The following is a 16,389-nucleotide window of genomic DNA, read 5'->3' as shown; positions in this document are numbered from 1 at the left end:
TTTTAGCCAGATGAGGGCAACAGCATAGTTGAGCATGCTCCTTGTGGCTGGTCATTACTGAATGAGAAAGTACCTGTAAAAGTGCTTTTATTCATTCATTCATTCATTCATTCATTATTCATTCATTCATTCATTCATTCATTCATTCATTTATTTTTCAGTCTAAGAATTAAGCAATATATATATTGCTTAATGTATGTATATGTATACATTATATACAGTATGTATATAAAACTATACAAACTGTATTAAAACTCTGTTCTTCTGAACTGTTCTTTCTGAAACACTGTGTATGTGGGGATTTCACTTGTTCTCTCCTGTGCCACCCCCAATATGTCTTTGCCTTATCTGTCTCATTAAATTCAGTCTGCATTAAAACTTGTAATAAATGCAGCTATCATGATGCTCTTGAAGTAATTTGAACTTCAGTTACCAACTGCTGGCAGCATGTGTATTGCTGTTAAGAGATTAATGACAAAACTTTTACAATGCTCAATAGAATTCAAGTTACACATATGAGAATAGGGCTAAGTCAATGGGACCTGGGTCATCCTAGCACAAGAGAAATAGTCTTGCTTTTGGAAAAATGTCCAGTGCATTATATGATATAAAGAACATTGTAATGTGTTCCAGCATTACATTGATTCATTATTTTGTTGAGCATTTGAAATTCAACTTTACATAATAGTTTCTGCATGTTGAACTTTGCATGAGTTTTGCCCTTTTAGAAGTTCTATCCCATCTGAAATATACTTAAAGTAGTGCAAAGGGAGGGAGAAATTAGTCATATCTGGACTGATGGCTGTAACCATATTTCCATACCAAGTTATAATTCAGAATTTTTACTTTTCACCTTGTCTGTAAGTAGGTAAGAACTTCTAAAATATGTCTCTGCACAACTGACCGTTGAGTTTTCAAGGCAGCCTGGAGCCTAATTTCTGGCAGCTATTCAAGACATGTGATAAGGGACATGTGACTCCATTAAAACACCTTTGAGAGTTTTGTTGACCAGCTTTGTTGACCAAGTGTGTTAAAAAATGAGATTTCTGTGGAGGTGCATTTGCAGTTTCACATTATTTCTGTAAGAGAACCAAAAAAAATCAATCAATGAATAAAGTAATAGAGCGCACCTGCTCTGTAAACATCACTTCCTTGCACAGGTGTACTAATTACAGTACACTCTTGTTCTCCCACTTTTCCTAATGAAATTATGGCTGCTAGTGATCTGTGTCTGCAAGGAAAAGTCCAGTATTACTAATGTCACAGTGTGCCTAACTGCTTACTCTTTTTTTCTCTATTTTGAATTACAAAATGCTGCCAAAATTTACCCCATGTGTAACGTGGAAGTAATGTACTTTGAGATTAATGAAACTGTGACATTTACTGGGACACAGTTTAATTCATTAAATAAATATTGAAGTTTAGAAATAGCATTATTTTCTGATAAGATTTCAGTAAATACATAAAATCTGAGGTTTCTGTACAATTAGTCAAACATGAGCTTCAAGTTATCTAGCCATTGCCAGCATATCTATATTTGTTTATTTACCTTCCTTTTTTCCAGGTGTTTGAAGATTTTTATGTTTAATAGAGAAACCTACTTTTAAATTTTCAGCTATGACTGAGCTTTGTAACTTGGACTTTTGGTTGATCGTACTCTCCCTTCTCTTTGCAGTAAAGGGTTACCTTCGAGTTCAACATTCACTTTGGGAGACAGTGCCATCTATTTGACTTCAGAACAGAGCACACTGGAAATGGAAAATGATAATGCTTCAGTTTTGGATGTGTATTTAGTAAGTTGTCAAACTGTTTCTGATGGGCTTTTTCACCTGTAATTGCTTTGACTCATGTTTAGTAAGTGACTAAGATTCCTTCTTAACTTCAAGATCCAGAGGTTTATTGTGGTATTTTTTGTATTAAACATGCATAAATTTGCCAAAGCAAGTCCCTAAAGAATTTATATGCCTATTAACTATTGCGTTAATAATGAAGTATGCCAAAACACCTTTCAGTTTTTCTCTTAATGGTAGGAGGTCTTTTCTGCTGTTTTCCATTGGAGGAAGAACAAAATCCAAAACAACAACAAAATCTTTCCTCTTCATGTAGAATACTTCACAATGTAGAAGTTAAATTTTCTCAGAGTAGTAAGTTCTGTGTTTATGTCACTGATTTTGAAGCCAGTAGAGCTCAGTGTGAAGTATATTAAGGCCCCCTTTTCAGCTTTGAAGGGTTGTCCAATTGTGACGGCTGATTAAAAATGTATCTTTTCTTTGCTGTTTCAGTTCTTAGTGAGCAATTTATCTGACTGCTGAAAGATAAGGTCAAGTCTATCTTTTGTTGTCTTCATATCATCTGTGCTTCAAATGTTCTCTTGGCACCCACAGCTCATATTCCACAGACATAAAGACACTAGGCACCCAATTTAAATTCCAGTCGAGTGAAGTTTTGTGCATCTAATTTTTTTTTTTTTAAGCTGTTTTGAAATTGTCAGTATAAATGCAAGAGGCAGGTATGTTAAGCTTGGCTTTTTTTTTTTCCCAAAGGCTTATTTTCATAAATCATAAAAATTTCTGACATTATTCTAGTAATATTTCCCCTTGACTCTCATGCCAAGAATTGTACCAGAGATGAAGAATCAAAAGAGGGAAATTGGTTCATCTTTCTAATAAATGTTTCACAGAGACATAGTTGTTTCCTTTCTAGATAAAATTTATTGCATTCTGTATTTTTCTTAGCCCTAGAATTACCTGATTTTTGTCTTAAGAAATCCATACTATCTTAGAATCATAAAACAGCTCAGGTTGATGGGGCCTCAAGAGATCATCCAGTCCAACTAGAACTGCTGAAATCCAACTGGAATTGTGGAAAAGGGAGCCTAAATAAAATTATCTAACACCATTTTCCACCATAGCTTAGAAACGTCCAGCAATGGGAGCTCTGCCACATCCTGCAGAAGTTGTTCCAGTGATTGATTATCTGTCCAGAAAAAAAATTTTCTTCTGTTCAGATGAAACCTGTTTGTGTCTGATCTTACATCAGGATGAAATATGTCTCTTTTTCTGTAGGTTGTGCCACTGATGGTTTTTTCCCTTCTTATTAGCCAGCAATGCTTGAGTGTGTATAGGACTCAGTTAATAGCTACTAATTTACTAGTCCAGCACACTTAGGGGAGTTGTCTGTCCTGCCTCCACTGACACAAAACAGTATCGTGCACCAGCCACCTATTAAATGTAGAACTGACTTAGTTAACTGTTACCTCAAGTAGCCCATTAAATCAATCTACTCCTGTAGGACTTATGTTAATGTGGTTCATTGCTAATACCATGTTGTCCTGGTTTAGGGCAAATTTGTGAGAAAACCCCTGAATGGGGTCCCTCTGGGAAGCAAACCCAAAGAGCCCCTCCCCCAACCAGTCCAAGGAAAGAACTTCCTCGGAGAAAAGTGGAAAAAACTATTTATTTAACAAACAAAGTGCCCACAAGCATAAAGAATGAATAATATGAAACAATGAAATCTCTCATTACTCTGAAGTGGGATGGTAAATTCATGAAGTCCTTGCTGCGGGTAGCTCAGCTTGCTCAGTCTCTTATCAGTTCCTCCAGCATTGGAAAATGCCATCCTGAGCCCCAGGGGGCGCAAGTGTGAGATCCAGGTGTCTCTCTCTGGGTTTTTCAGTCCAGAACAGGTTTAAACAGCCCCAAGAAAAAGGAAAACAAACAAACAAAAACCACCAACAACAAACCAACAAACAAACAAACAAACAAAACCCTCCCTAAAAAAACCCCACAACAGTCCAGAGAGCTTCTCTGCCTCAGCTAACTAAAACTAAGAGCAAAGCAGATCTCTGTGCCACTGTCTGCCTGTGCCCCACACGAACACCGTCCGAAGGAATGTGTGGGAGTCAAGCAGTTTTCTCAAAAACAGACTCGGTGCTTCTCTTTCTCCTTGCTTTGCTCTCAGAACCAGTCTTCAAGGTACAGAACACAGCATAATGCACAAACAGAACAGACAATTGGGGATACAAGCATCATAAAGTCACTCTAGGACAAATGTTGACCTGAATCATCTGTTCAATAAAGTGGGACTCAGAAATCCTGAAATGTTATGGGAAGTGGACAAACAAATAATCACACACATCCTAATCTTGCTAGCAGATTAGCTGACTTAATGAATTATGCTTTTAACTAAATAACTTGAGAGTAGGGTCCAGAGCTATGACACCTGAATGCTCATAAGAAAAGCACGGATGAGCAGGTAGGTATACTGGAGTAGGGGTGAATACTTCCTAACACTTTGCAAAGGAAGAATCCTAAGTCCAAACACCTCAAGTACATGTGTACCAAAGCATGAATTCTAGAGAAGAAGAGGAACTGCAAATTCATGCCTAGTCTGAATGTTACGATGTGAAAGGAGTCACAGAAGCTTGGTGGGAAGACTCACATGACTGGAAGATCACAATAGATGTCTACAAACTCTTTTGCAAAGATAGGAAGAGTATGTGGAGCTGCACTTCATAAAAAAGAAATCTGAGTGTATGAAGATGAGCTATGGAGACCACAAAATGTCTATCAAATGTCTTAGAACAAAGATTAGATGGTTCATCACCAAGGAGGATCTTTTTTTTATGTGTATGTTCCTGGCCTTCAAACCAGGATGACGAGGCTGAAACAAACTTACTTTGGCTCTTGAAACAAGTATTGACCAAAAGAACTGATCGCTGTGGGTGACTTCAGTTACCCAAGCATTTGTTGGGAGAACAGTACAGCAATGCACAAGTTGTCCATGAGATTCTTAGAATACGTGAGGACTTGCATCCTGCTAAGTGTGCTGGTCAAGTTAACTAGGAACAATGCATTGCTAGATTCACTGCTCACAAACTGAAAAGACAGCTTCAAAAGATAGCCTTGGATGCAGCAATCACAGCAACATTGTGGGTTTAAGATCCTGCTGAGCATACCAAAGACCAGTGTTAACAAAAAGGCTCTGGATTTTAGATAAGACAACTTTGGTATACTCAGAGCCCAGATGCAAGGGATTTAATAGGAAGCATGCATAGAAAGCAAAACAGTATGTGAGAGCAAGGAGTTTTTGAATAATATCCTGCTGGAAGCAAAATAACAGTCCATTGCCTACAAAGCAAAAGGAAGGCAGAATGAATGGCTACCTAGGCTTAACAGTGAGGTTTTGTGCATTGTTAAAAGCAAAAAGAAAGCATACCCTCTACGGAAATGTCATCAGTCCCACTGAGGACTATAAGATCCTTGCTGGGTCATATAGGGTTGCATACTTGAAAGTCAAGGCTCAACTGGAACTGCACAGAGATAGCATGAAGAAGAAATGATTGATCAAATAAAGAAGCAGTTGTACTAGTTTGAAAGCAAACCAGTAGGGAATTCTAAGTCAGAAATACAATTTAATAGGAAAATTAAAAAAAAATTCAGTAATCAGGAAACACTGACAGAGTCAGAATACAACCTGACACGCTGTTGGTCAGGGTGTTGGTAGCAGTCCAATTAATGGTGGCTGCAGTCCTCTTGAAGTGGGAGATGTGGTTCTGTTGACGGAGTGATCCTGTAGAAGGGTTCTGATCTTCCTCTCAAGGTCAAATGGTGGTTATGGAGCTCTTGTCCTCTGGGAATTCAGTGAATAAGCCTGCCCGTGGTGTTCCAAACCTCAGATTATATCCAGGTAGAAACGCTTGGTTCCTCTCCCTGGACAGTCACAGTGGGATGATGTATTTTTCAAGTCATACAGTGAGGTTTGATGGCCCATTAACAGAAGATATCCCTCCCAGAAGGCATTATGAAGGTTGGGTCATGGAAGAGATAAAAAACACTGCCCCACATGGTTTTAACAGGTGGTGATAGAATACATACTTTTGTTTACATATTACATTGTAACCGAAGATTAGCAGAAGTCCATGGAAGACATAAGCCCATTACTAGACCAGGAAGGGAAAAAAGTTACAGAAAATGCTGGCGAGACAGAGATTCTCAATACCTTCTTTACTCCCTCTTCACCAGTGTGGCCGGGCCATAGCTCCCAGCATCAAGTAGCTACAACAACACACATATTGACCCACCAGTAGTGGTCTGCAAGCTCTCAACCCACAAAAATGCAAGGTCCAGAAGGGAATATACCCCAGGGTGTCAGCAGAAGTGGCTGATATTGTTGCAGGACCACCGTCTTATTATTTAAAATTCATGGAGATCAGAGGCCATCCCCGATGACTTGAAGAGAGCGGATCTCGTATCTGTCTGTAAGAATGGCCCAAAAGAAGACCCAGTATCCTTACTATAGTCCCTGGGAAAGTGGCAGAACAAGCCTCCTAGGAACTATTACCAACTAAATGAAGCAAGTGGCTGGGAAACTGTCTCCCACAGCTTCCTCCTAGACAAATGTCAAATACAGAGTGGATGGGGGTGGTCTGTGAGATGGGCAAGAGTCATGTCATAGGTGATCAATGTGTTTTACTGAAGCTGTCAGTCTGTCACATGTGGGGCCCCCCAGAGATCAGTACTGGGCTCCACACTGTAACATCTCTGTAAATGATTTGGATGATGGGACCAAAAGCACCCTCACCACGTTTGCTGTGCTGTAAATTGGATGTTTAGTGGCACACGTTGGCAGGGAGAGCCACCTTTCAGAGACAGGAACAGGCTCAAAGACTGGGCCACAAGAACTGTGTAAAGTTCAACCAGGAGAAGTGCAGAGTCCTGCACCTGGGAACACAAAACCAAAGAGTCCAGCCAGACTAGGACCCATGAGCTGTGGAACAGCCTTGCCAAGAGGAGTCCGGGAGTCTCAGTGGACAACACACAGACACCAGGTCAGCAGTGCACTGCTGCAGCTACTGAGGCAAAGTGGATCTGGAGCTGCATCCATGGGGGCACTGAGAGAGATGCTAACTGAGAGAGATGTGATCATCCCAAGTCTCCAGCGCTTGTCAGACTGCACATGGAGTAGTGTGTCCAGCTCTGGCCCCCACAGTTCCAAAACAGATGTGGACAGTCTGGAGAGGGGTCAAAGGAGTGGCATAAAGATGACCACAGATGGGGAGAACCTGACATTTGAGAAAAGACTGTAAAAATTAGGTCTTATCTGTCCACAGAATTTTCAGAAGGGACCTCAACACAGTTTTCCAAAACTTAAAGCATTACTACAGATAGTATTAAGACCCTCCTTTTCTCTAGGAGCAGCGGATTCAAGTTGTAGTGAGGAACATTTCCTCTCCATGTAAGAAATAACTGTTTTTACAATGCTAATGATTCAAGGATAATGATTTATAATGAGCATGATTTTATAATGATGAATTATTCCCTGGAACAACCTCCCCAGGGATGTGGAAAAGTCCCCATTACAGGAGATTTTCAAGATGGAGCTGGACAGTGATGCTCTGTAATCTCATCCAGGCTCCCTTTCCTGCAAAAGGTTGAATTAGATGGCCTCTTATGGTCCCTTCAGCCTGGGCTGATCTGTGGTTCTTTTGGCACCATTTAAACAGTGAAACCATTTATTCTTGATAGCTTTTGAATTTAGTTTATAAATCCACAGTCTTATTTGACAATAATACTGCTTAGCACTTTGAAGTACTTATTTTAGGTTTGAAGTCTGTAAGGTGGATGGTGAAATGCTCTGAAAATCCAGTGACAGGCTGTAATGGTTTTAATAAAACCAGGCAGAAACACCAATTAATGTAGGGGTTTTAGTGTTAATATTTTTGTGGGAGGGAGAGATTAGGAGAAAAAATAAACAAAGCAGGCTTAAGCTTAATAAATTAACAACAAAAAAAGAGGTTTTATTAACACACACTAAAAGAACAGAAAAAAAAAAAAGCTGGAAAAAAAATGAAAACAGAATGAAACTTCAAAAACATGCTTCTTTCTTCCTACAAACTATTAACTTTCTTATTAAACAACATAGAAAAAAACACAACTTAGGGTTTTCAGTCAGTTTCACCACTTAGACATAACTACTTATTACTTAGGAGAAGAGTCCTTCTAAGATTTTTATGAAGACGTTTGCTATAAGACAAAATAGTCAAATGCTCTCTGACATAACATCTGCTGCCGCCTGGAGTTTTCGCAGACTGTGATGTTCTATCTGCAGAGCTTCTCAGTGTATCTGGGGTATTATTTACGAATATTTCTTCTGCTCTAAAATTATCTTTGTCTTAAAGGGCTGAGACCTCTTTTTTGACCCAGGAGCGGGGGTTTCACAGTTCCCAAATAAATCTCTATTACACTAGTCCTTAATTTTGATTAGAATAGCATTCTACCCAAATAATACTAAGATGCTGCAAAGAACAGTTCATTTCTTCATAATTTATCTTAGAAAAGTCCGGTTAAAAATGTCCACTTCTTCAATCCTATTCCAATATTATTATTTCTTTCGCTTCTCATCTAACTGACTTCATACAGTGTTTGTTCCATGTACCTTCCGTTTTCTTCTTTCTTCTTTCTCTTGAGGAAGAATTGTGCTTTAAAAGTTCTGTGTTGCTAAGAAGGGGTTAAATTTTTTTGCCTGGGCTTGCAAAGGCCACGTGCACGCACTGGGCTGGTAGAAGAAACTGGCAAATGTCCTTTTTTCCACCCCTCGGTCTTATCCAGGGCGGTCCAGCTCCGAGCTATCACTAAGCTGCAAAGAAAGGCTTCACCTCAGCTGCTTTCATGCGAGCAGCAGTCCTTAGAAGGCTCGGCTGGGCCCGGCCCAGCTGCCCAGAGGCAGAAGGGCCTGACCTGGGTCTCCCCCCCAGCTGCATTCGGGCAGCAGTTCTCAGAAGCCTGGCTGGGCCCGGCCCGGAGCCCAGCCAGCAATGGGGGGCCAACTTGGGCTCCCCCTGCTCTCCATGCAGGCAGCAGCTCCTGAAAGCCTGTCCGGGCCTGGCCCTTCTGCGCAGACAGACAGCTGTGCCCGGCCCCGACTACGTTATCTAATGGCAGATCACGGAAGCAAGAGAGTGAGCAGTCAGCTGTAAATAAGTTGTAAATGTTCCTTCCAAAGTCGCACTGACAGTTCTCATTGGTCAACCTAGCTGTCAATATCCCAGCCTGCTTTCTGATAGGTCCTTGTCCTCCCGCCCCTCCCCCCCCCCCCCCCCCCAACCCAACCCACGCCACAGTTAGGGCAGGGAAAAACATTTTACATTTCTCTGTATCTAGAAAACAAAATTGTGCTAACCTATGATACAGGCACAGGTAACACCTTTTGTAAAGCTGTATGAGCTTCAGGTGTGATAGTCATCTCTTTAGTTAGTTTTCAGCTTGTAGAACATTCATTACAATTATGTCTTGGAGACATGCTCTAAGTATATGTGTATTCCACTGATGGATATCAACAGAAAAATAATTAAAACCCAACTTTGGATGTTTTACAAATACTCAGCGTTTACTCCTCTAAGCAAAGGTCTTGACAAATAAATAGGTCTTAAGTGGAGAGAATCATAGATACTTTTTGGAACTAGCAGCACCCTTTCTCTGTGCCCTGAAGAAAAACAAATGCAAAATTCAGTAATCAAGGTAATGGCACACACTTGAACTGTCTAGGTATGCAACAGCTGACAGCTTAAAGGAAAGTGGATACCACAGCTAAGCACATATTACTTCTTAAGCAAACTCATCTTCAGAAGTGACTTACCCCGCCTTCTCTCTCATGTCCCACATATTGTATTGATGCCTTCTTAACTGTTCCAAGATTGTCGTGGAAGTGAGCTATAACTTAATCACATTTATCCTGTATGCATCCTGAGGGGTTTGTGGAAGAAACGGAGGCAGGATGCAGTTCTGTCTACTAATCTGTTACTTCCTGATGTCTCACAATATCCTTCAGTGGACCAGGAACAACAATTAGCCTGTGGCTGGAAAAACCTGAAGATGCTAGAGTATAAGTGCTGGCCAGAAGGCAATTTTGCTTTTATAGGAGAATGATTAAATGCATGTTAGAAGGAAAATATACATGTTTTTGAGAACACTAGGAAGAGGCTAGTAATTTCTAGTGTACATCTCAAAAATAAAGCAAATCAATGATGTCTGCATTAGCTGATCTACACCTCAGCTGGAAAGGTTACAAGATGTACTTTTAAAAGGGCAAAATGCAAGGAGAAAAACGCAGTTTTAAATGGCATTCTCAGATTTTCCTTTAACCCTCTAATTAATAATTTTTGTGTTTCTACCACAAGGCAAGCTGCTGTAGTCTTACCCACTATATATTTTAATGAAAAATACTTTGACTTGCTTAATTTCAGGCGCCATTAATCCTTTGATGTCTTTGCTTCCTGCTTTGAAATGCTAAACCTTTTGGACCAATTAGTAGTTCACTAGTAAATTAAGAGCTATGAATTTTTGATCCCACATACAGAAAAGAAAAATGTTGTAAAATGACATTGTGCTAATTTACTATAAAGAGCAGCTTAAAAACTCTTCAGCATTTTCTGAAGAGTTTTTGTGGAAATTCTGATAGTCAAGTAAGGTGAAGTGGAACAGAGGTTGCCAAAAAACCAAGATTCTTACAGATAAGAGAATTGGGTTTGAGGTGTTACATTAAGGGAACTCCATGCAAACTCACACTGTGCTGCTGATGTCAAAACTGAGAACATACCTGGTAAGAGCAAGAATTTTTGTTCCAGAACACAAGTAGAGAGACACATTGGCTTCACAACTGAAGGCTGGTCTAAGTCCATAATTCCTTAATTCTGAAAAAAGACCAAGTTCAAATTAGCATTTTGTTCACCTGCTACTCTAAGAATCACTGTTAGGTACATTCTCAGATCAAGTTTACTTTCAAGTTATACTGGTTTATTTTCTCATAAACCTTTTAACCCAGATAATAGCTTAAGAAACCTAGCTTTTATGACTAGAATATGACTAAGTATGCTCTGCAATGAGCAGTAGGTATAAGACAATCTAAATGATTTCCAATTAGTCTAGTAACATATTTACAATACTGATTAATTCACACAAATACATTTAATTATCAAATAAATAAAAGGAATTTAAAATAAATAAATAAAAAAATATAGAAGGCAGTCCAGGAAAAACTTGTAAATTTTAAATGTTTCTCTGCCTAACTTTAAAGGCTTCTTGCTTTTACAAATATGTATTGCAATGATAGATCAGCCAATTTGAAACAAATGATTCTGTCTGAGATAAACAGGTTTCTTGCATATAAGCCAGAAACAGAGAAGGTAACACACTTCCATTTAGCACTTTGATATAGAAATCTGCAAAAGGCTTTCCTTATTCCACTGTAAATAAATTTGATCTCTTTAAAATTCTCTTGAAATCCTGTTTATTAGTGTCAGATCAGGCACTGTCAGCAAATGCTGTTGAATACAAACAACAGTGTCTCAGTGTTCTATGGTATTTGTTTAATAAAAGATAAAAAGTCCAATGTTGCAAGAGTTTCTTAATAATGATCTATGATCAACAAATGCAACCAGTCCTGAAGACGTTAGTCCATTGTTCACTGTGGAGTGCCTTAAAAGTGGCAATTCCACTTGAAAAGTAAGGAGTAACTTAAAAGCCACCTTATTCCTTCTGTTCTGCAGTGAAGTCTCAAATTGTTTGATTGTGCTTTCTCTAGCTAAAAAAGCAACATGTGCAACTATAAACTATCCTACTGTGTTTTCTCAGCCTTCCCATGAAATTATTTTTAAAGATAGTAGATATACTGTACTACAGTATCAGTAAAATCAGAGTAGTAAGGCTTAGGTATTTAATTGATTTACTTCAAGTAGGCTTGATTTCCCTTACACTTCCAACAAAAAGAGGACATGTATGTAAATACCAGTGAAAAACTTTTAAGTTTGTTCCATTGTGATGCTGTATATGTTAAGTCATCTAGTGTAAATACAGGATTTAAATAAATAAATAAATGCATGTCCTATCAACAGAATCTTAAATAATGACCTGCCTATAGGATTTCATTAATGAATTATTTCTTGCTTACAGAATACTTCTGTATATTTAACTACAATGCAAAATTCTTGGGCAGTACAAAAGTTTTCACATGGAAATACAGCATTGCTTCCTGTTGCTAAAGGAATGGCTCATAAAATTTATATATAATTTAAAAGTCAGTGCTTCTTAAGATATGGATTGATAAGGGCTTCAGTAAAATAAAATCATGGAATACCTGTAGTGATGAGCAAGCCCAGTGTATTTATAGCCTGGTTAGTGTAGCTGTGATTGTGTCAGACAAATTGCATAGATTCTATTACATTTAAAATTACTTATGGAGTGGTTTATTTCCAAATGCCAATTTCATTATAGGATTTCAAAGTCTTAAAATAATATTGAAGATTAATTTTTTATTTCAAAGCTGCTGTAGATGCATAGGTAAGCAGATTTACAAATACTGGTCTATAAAATACCTATTTAGAAATTGTCAAAGCTTTCCAACACTTCTTACTCATCAGTTCTCCTTTTCTTTTGTACTCTCTCCCATAATTTCAATTAAATTCTAATCATGATGTAGTTTTTCTCAGAGTGCTGTTGTGGAATAATAACAAGTGCAGCTGAAATTAAAGCAATTCCCAGGCAGAATACAAGCTAGAAACAAGCTAGAAGTTGTGCAGTCACACTGCACAGCATACTTCAAATTTTGTTATGTTGCTTTTTTATGGAAGTTTCAGTTTCTCTGCCTCACCATTTCCTCTGAAGATACTGGTAGAAAAACACGGTAGACTGAACCTGAATACTGGAACTATGAGAAAGGAATTAAGGCCTTCTCACTTACAGGCATCCTTTCTCCTGAGAGCATAATAATCCTTAAAATGTTATGTGCACATGGTAAAACCCATCAAGCACTCTCCTCAAAACAGAAATTGTTTTCAGGCTGAAAGGGGCAAACCAACTAGTTTTATGCAGTATAGTTAACTGCTCCTTTCCTCTGTTGTTGTTTTGTGTGTTTTCCTTGTAACCATCCATGCATGATCCCTAAAAGGAGAAGAAAAAAACTGCCTCTGTCTCCCACAAAACCGAAACCTAGTTGGAAGTGTAAAACAAAGGAACACTTGAATGTAATTTGGCAGAGGTGTTCTTGCAGAAGAAGCATTATGTAAGAAGAAACATTTTAGTCATCCTTGCATGAAAATCAGACACAGGAATTAGGTGCTTGATTAGATTAAAAGGTAGCAATTCAGATCACAAGCAATACCTTGCCTGAGGGAGCCAAGTGCTAAAATACCAGCACGTATTACCACGGAACTACATGTTCTCATGCCTGGGGCTTTTAAAATGCCATAAGAGGAAATCAATCAGCTCAAAAACCTATCCATGGAAAGAGAACTGGAGCACAGAAATGCTCCAAGACAAAAGCCTCCAGCAGGCTCAAACATTGTAAATCCATTATATACACACTGTGAGACATCTCAGGCAGCAATTATAGGAATGATTCCTGTAATGTCATTTGTGCATTATCATTTTGGATCAAATTGCCACAGCCAAAGTCAGTTTTTATTTAAAAAAGAAGAAGAAGAAGAAGAAGAAGAAGAAGAAGAAGAAGAAGAAGAAGAAGAAGAAGAAGAAGAAGAAGAAGAAGAAGAAGAAGAAGAAGAAGAAGAAGAAGAAGAAGAAGAAGAAGAAGAAGAAGAAGAAGAAGAAGAAGAAGAAGAAGAAGAAGAAGAAGAAGAAGAAGAAGAGTTGTGCAGTAGATAAAATGTTGTCCTGTGCCTTGAAATAGATGGATTTCTTTCCAGAATAATACAGTACTGGACTGTACCTGACATAAATATGAACATCTGAAAATCTCTTCTTCTTAAAATGGAATTAGTACTATCAACAGTGTTTCTGAGATTAACTTACACAGTTAGCAGTTGCTACAAATTATGATTGGGTTTATTTTCTCCAACTCTGCAAATTCTATTGGAATTTTTCACTGAAACGCTTTAGAAGGGTCATAGGAAAAGGAAAAAGAACAAGAATAAGCTAGTCGTGATTCCATTGCATAATTAGTGGAATACCATAAAACTAGCATCACAATACCAATAGCTGCCTTAGTGAAAAGCAGTAATAAGTCCAGAGAGTGGGAAGCTGTGCTGAGTGATCACTATATTTGTCAGAAGTAGATCTGTAGTCATTCATATCTGAGCTTTCAGACAGAAACAAGATGATGCTAATGAAAATTATGATTAATGTCTTGCTTCATGTAACATTTTGTTTATTGGTACTAACATTTTTAAACTTTTTTTTTGCCAAATTGATTCTAAAAAACCCAATAAATTAATTAAAAGTCCTTGTTAGCTTTACATCACAATGATTTTAGAATATCACTTGCTTTAATTTTACTCACTTGTCCAACATTTTTACTTCACATATGAAATGATTCTGTATTTTCTAAGTACTTAACTGCCTTAGCACATTCCGGAGCTAATATCACAGTCAACTTTACTTGCCAGACCGGTGCTCCTGAGAGAGAGAGAGAGAGCAAACAGCACCTGAGAAATCTGCACTGTGCTCAATGGCATCAGTGACTATGAACACCCTAACACTGGTGCACAATACAGTAGGAAGTTTAAAGATTGACATAGAACAGTATTGAAATATTGTTCCTCAGAGTTCAAGGGCTAGTGCTAGAAGTCATAACAAAAATATTGATTTAAATCTACTGGTTACCTTTCTCTGAGATAAGCTTAAGAAATGCCTTCAGAAATTTTTTTGTTCATAATCAAGATTAGACTGTTGTCAAACTTAAAGGTTAGTTAAGTGCTTGTACCAAAAAGCACAATGTAAAGGTGACCTTAAAAATCTGTTTAATAAATAGAACCTTACATCTTTGTAATGTGTTTTAATAAGGTTTTAGAGTAAGGTCATTATAGATCCCTTTATTTTGATTTTGTGTCTTGCTCCATTTGGGACACATCAGCTGAGGTACATTCAATTTACTGAAATATTCAGCTGTCAGTTTTTCCTTAGTTTGAGCTGTCATAACAAGATGTTCAGCAAAGAATAGCTTCTTTTCAATTCATCTCTAACTCTACAGGGATGCTAAGAAGTGATCGAATATTTCTATTACATGAGAATAGTGTAGAAAACTCTAATCCATTAACATTATTAGCTAATTTTTTGGTCTTTGTTTTGTTTTGTTGGTTGGTTTTGGTTTTTGTTTGTTTGTTTGTTTGTTTTGGGGGGAGTTGTTTTGGTTTTTGGTGGGTTTTTTTTGTGAAATAGAATGATTGCTACAACGTTGACTATAACATTAATTGTGCCTGAAAGTTTTCTGATAGGTATGATTTTTCATTTCAGGAAAGAGTGCCATGTGGAAGCTGATAGCACTTTTATTCATAACATGTGAAGACTGACACACTTAAGTAGTAAACGCCACAGTTCTGCATGATAAAAATAAGCTGTTGTGAACTGCTGAGTGCTCTCAGATGGTTCTGTCTTACATGACACCCAGAGTGTTCAGCATTTTGCAGCAGCAAGTAGTTCTAGTTCACATAATACAAGTGTACTGCAATGCCTGTAAAACACATAGGAACTAGCTGTTGTACAAGAAAAGAGACCCAATGCTTTTCATTAGGGGTCAGGGTCAAAAGAGAATCACTGCCAAGTTGTACTGCAGCCTGTTTAGGGAAAGAAAGATGTTACCTGTTTATAATTCTGTAAGAAAACAAATAAACATAAATCTTAACTTGTCATTTCTGTATTTCCAGTAATGAATACATGAAGGGTAAAACTAAGAGAAGTGACCATGGTTAATGAAGAGCACTTTCTACACTCCTCATTTAAGAAGGAGGAATTTGCTGAGCCTAATAGACAAGGAGTAATAATCAACAGAACTTAGAATTCCAAGAAGTGCCAGGATCTTTGAACCATAGAAAGGATTGATGGACTTGACAAAAATGACATGAAACATTCCACACTCTGCTGTCATCTGCTGTTGCTTGTTAAACTGTGAAGAACTGTATTCAGGCTGCTTTCTACAATATTGCAAATCACCTTTTCCGGACTTTAAAGTGGTATTTTCTTATCAGCCCTGTAGTGGTTTCATTTGCATGCATTCTTTAACTATGCACAAGCAAAATCTATTACCTACTTTACCTATTTAAAAATAAACACAATGGTGAATAAGATCAGTTTTGTTTTTTTGACCACCTCAGTTCTAATCCCTTAGGCCCACATCAGTGGAAATTGGAACTGATGTCATATGAGGGTTAGGGCAAATCTCTGCACATACCATATGAAAATGAGCCTCTGAAGATACTTTCACTGTTGGTAAAAAGGAGATAAAAATGTTATTTATAACAAGGCCTTATGTTGTGTACATATATCATCCTTGAAATATTTTTTGATTTTGCTTCATTTCTTGTAAAGGAGAAAAATCTATAATTTATTTAGAAAATACTACTGTAAACTATAGTTTTATTGATGAATAAAAGATTTTATTCTG

At 37.9% G+C, this 16,389-nt stretch overlaps 1 protein-coding gene across 4 annotated transcripts in view; it reads left to right on the top strand.

Moving 5' to 3' along the window:
• Positions 1 to 16,088, top strand: part of PIP5K1B (phosphatidylinositol-4-phosphate 5-kinase type 1 beta) — a 107,600-nt gene extending 91,512 nt beyond the window's left edge. For all 4 annotated transcript variants that reach the window (XM_058424149.1, XM_058424150.1, XM_040089503.1 and 1 more), the window contains 2 exons: positions 1,676 to 1,793; positions 15,653 to 16,088. In XM_058424149.1, the coding sequence (XP_058280132.1) occupies positions 1,676 to 1,793; positions 15,653 to 15,655 (121 nt within the window). In that variant the 3' untranslated portion in view covers positions 15,656 to 16,088. The remainder of the gene's footprint in view (positions 1 to 1,675; positions 1,794 to 15,652) is intronic.
• The last annotated feature ends 301 nt before the right edge of the window (positions 16,089 to 16,389 follow it).

The sequence above is a fragment of the Hirundo rustica genome, chromosome Z (assembly GCF_015227805.2).
Source record: "Hirundo rustica isolate bHirRus1 chromosome Z, bHirRus1.pri.v3, whole genome shotgun sequence".
Lineage (NCBI taxonomy): Eukaryota > Metazoa > Chordata > Aves > Passeriformes > Hirundinidae > Hirundo > Hirundo rustica.
This window is presented reverse-complemented; position numbering and strand designations above follow the sequence as displayed.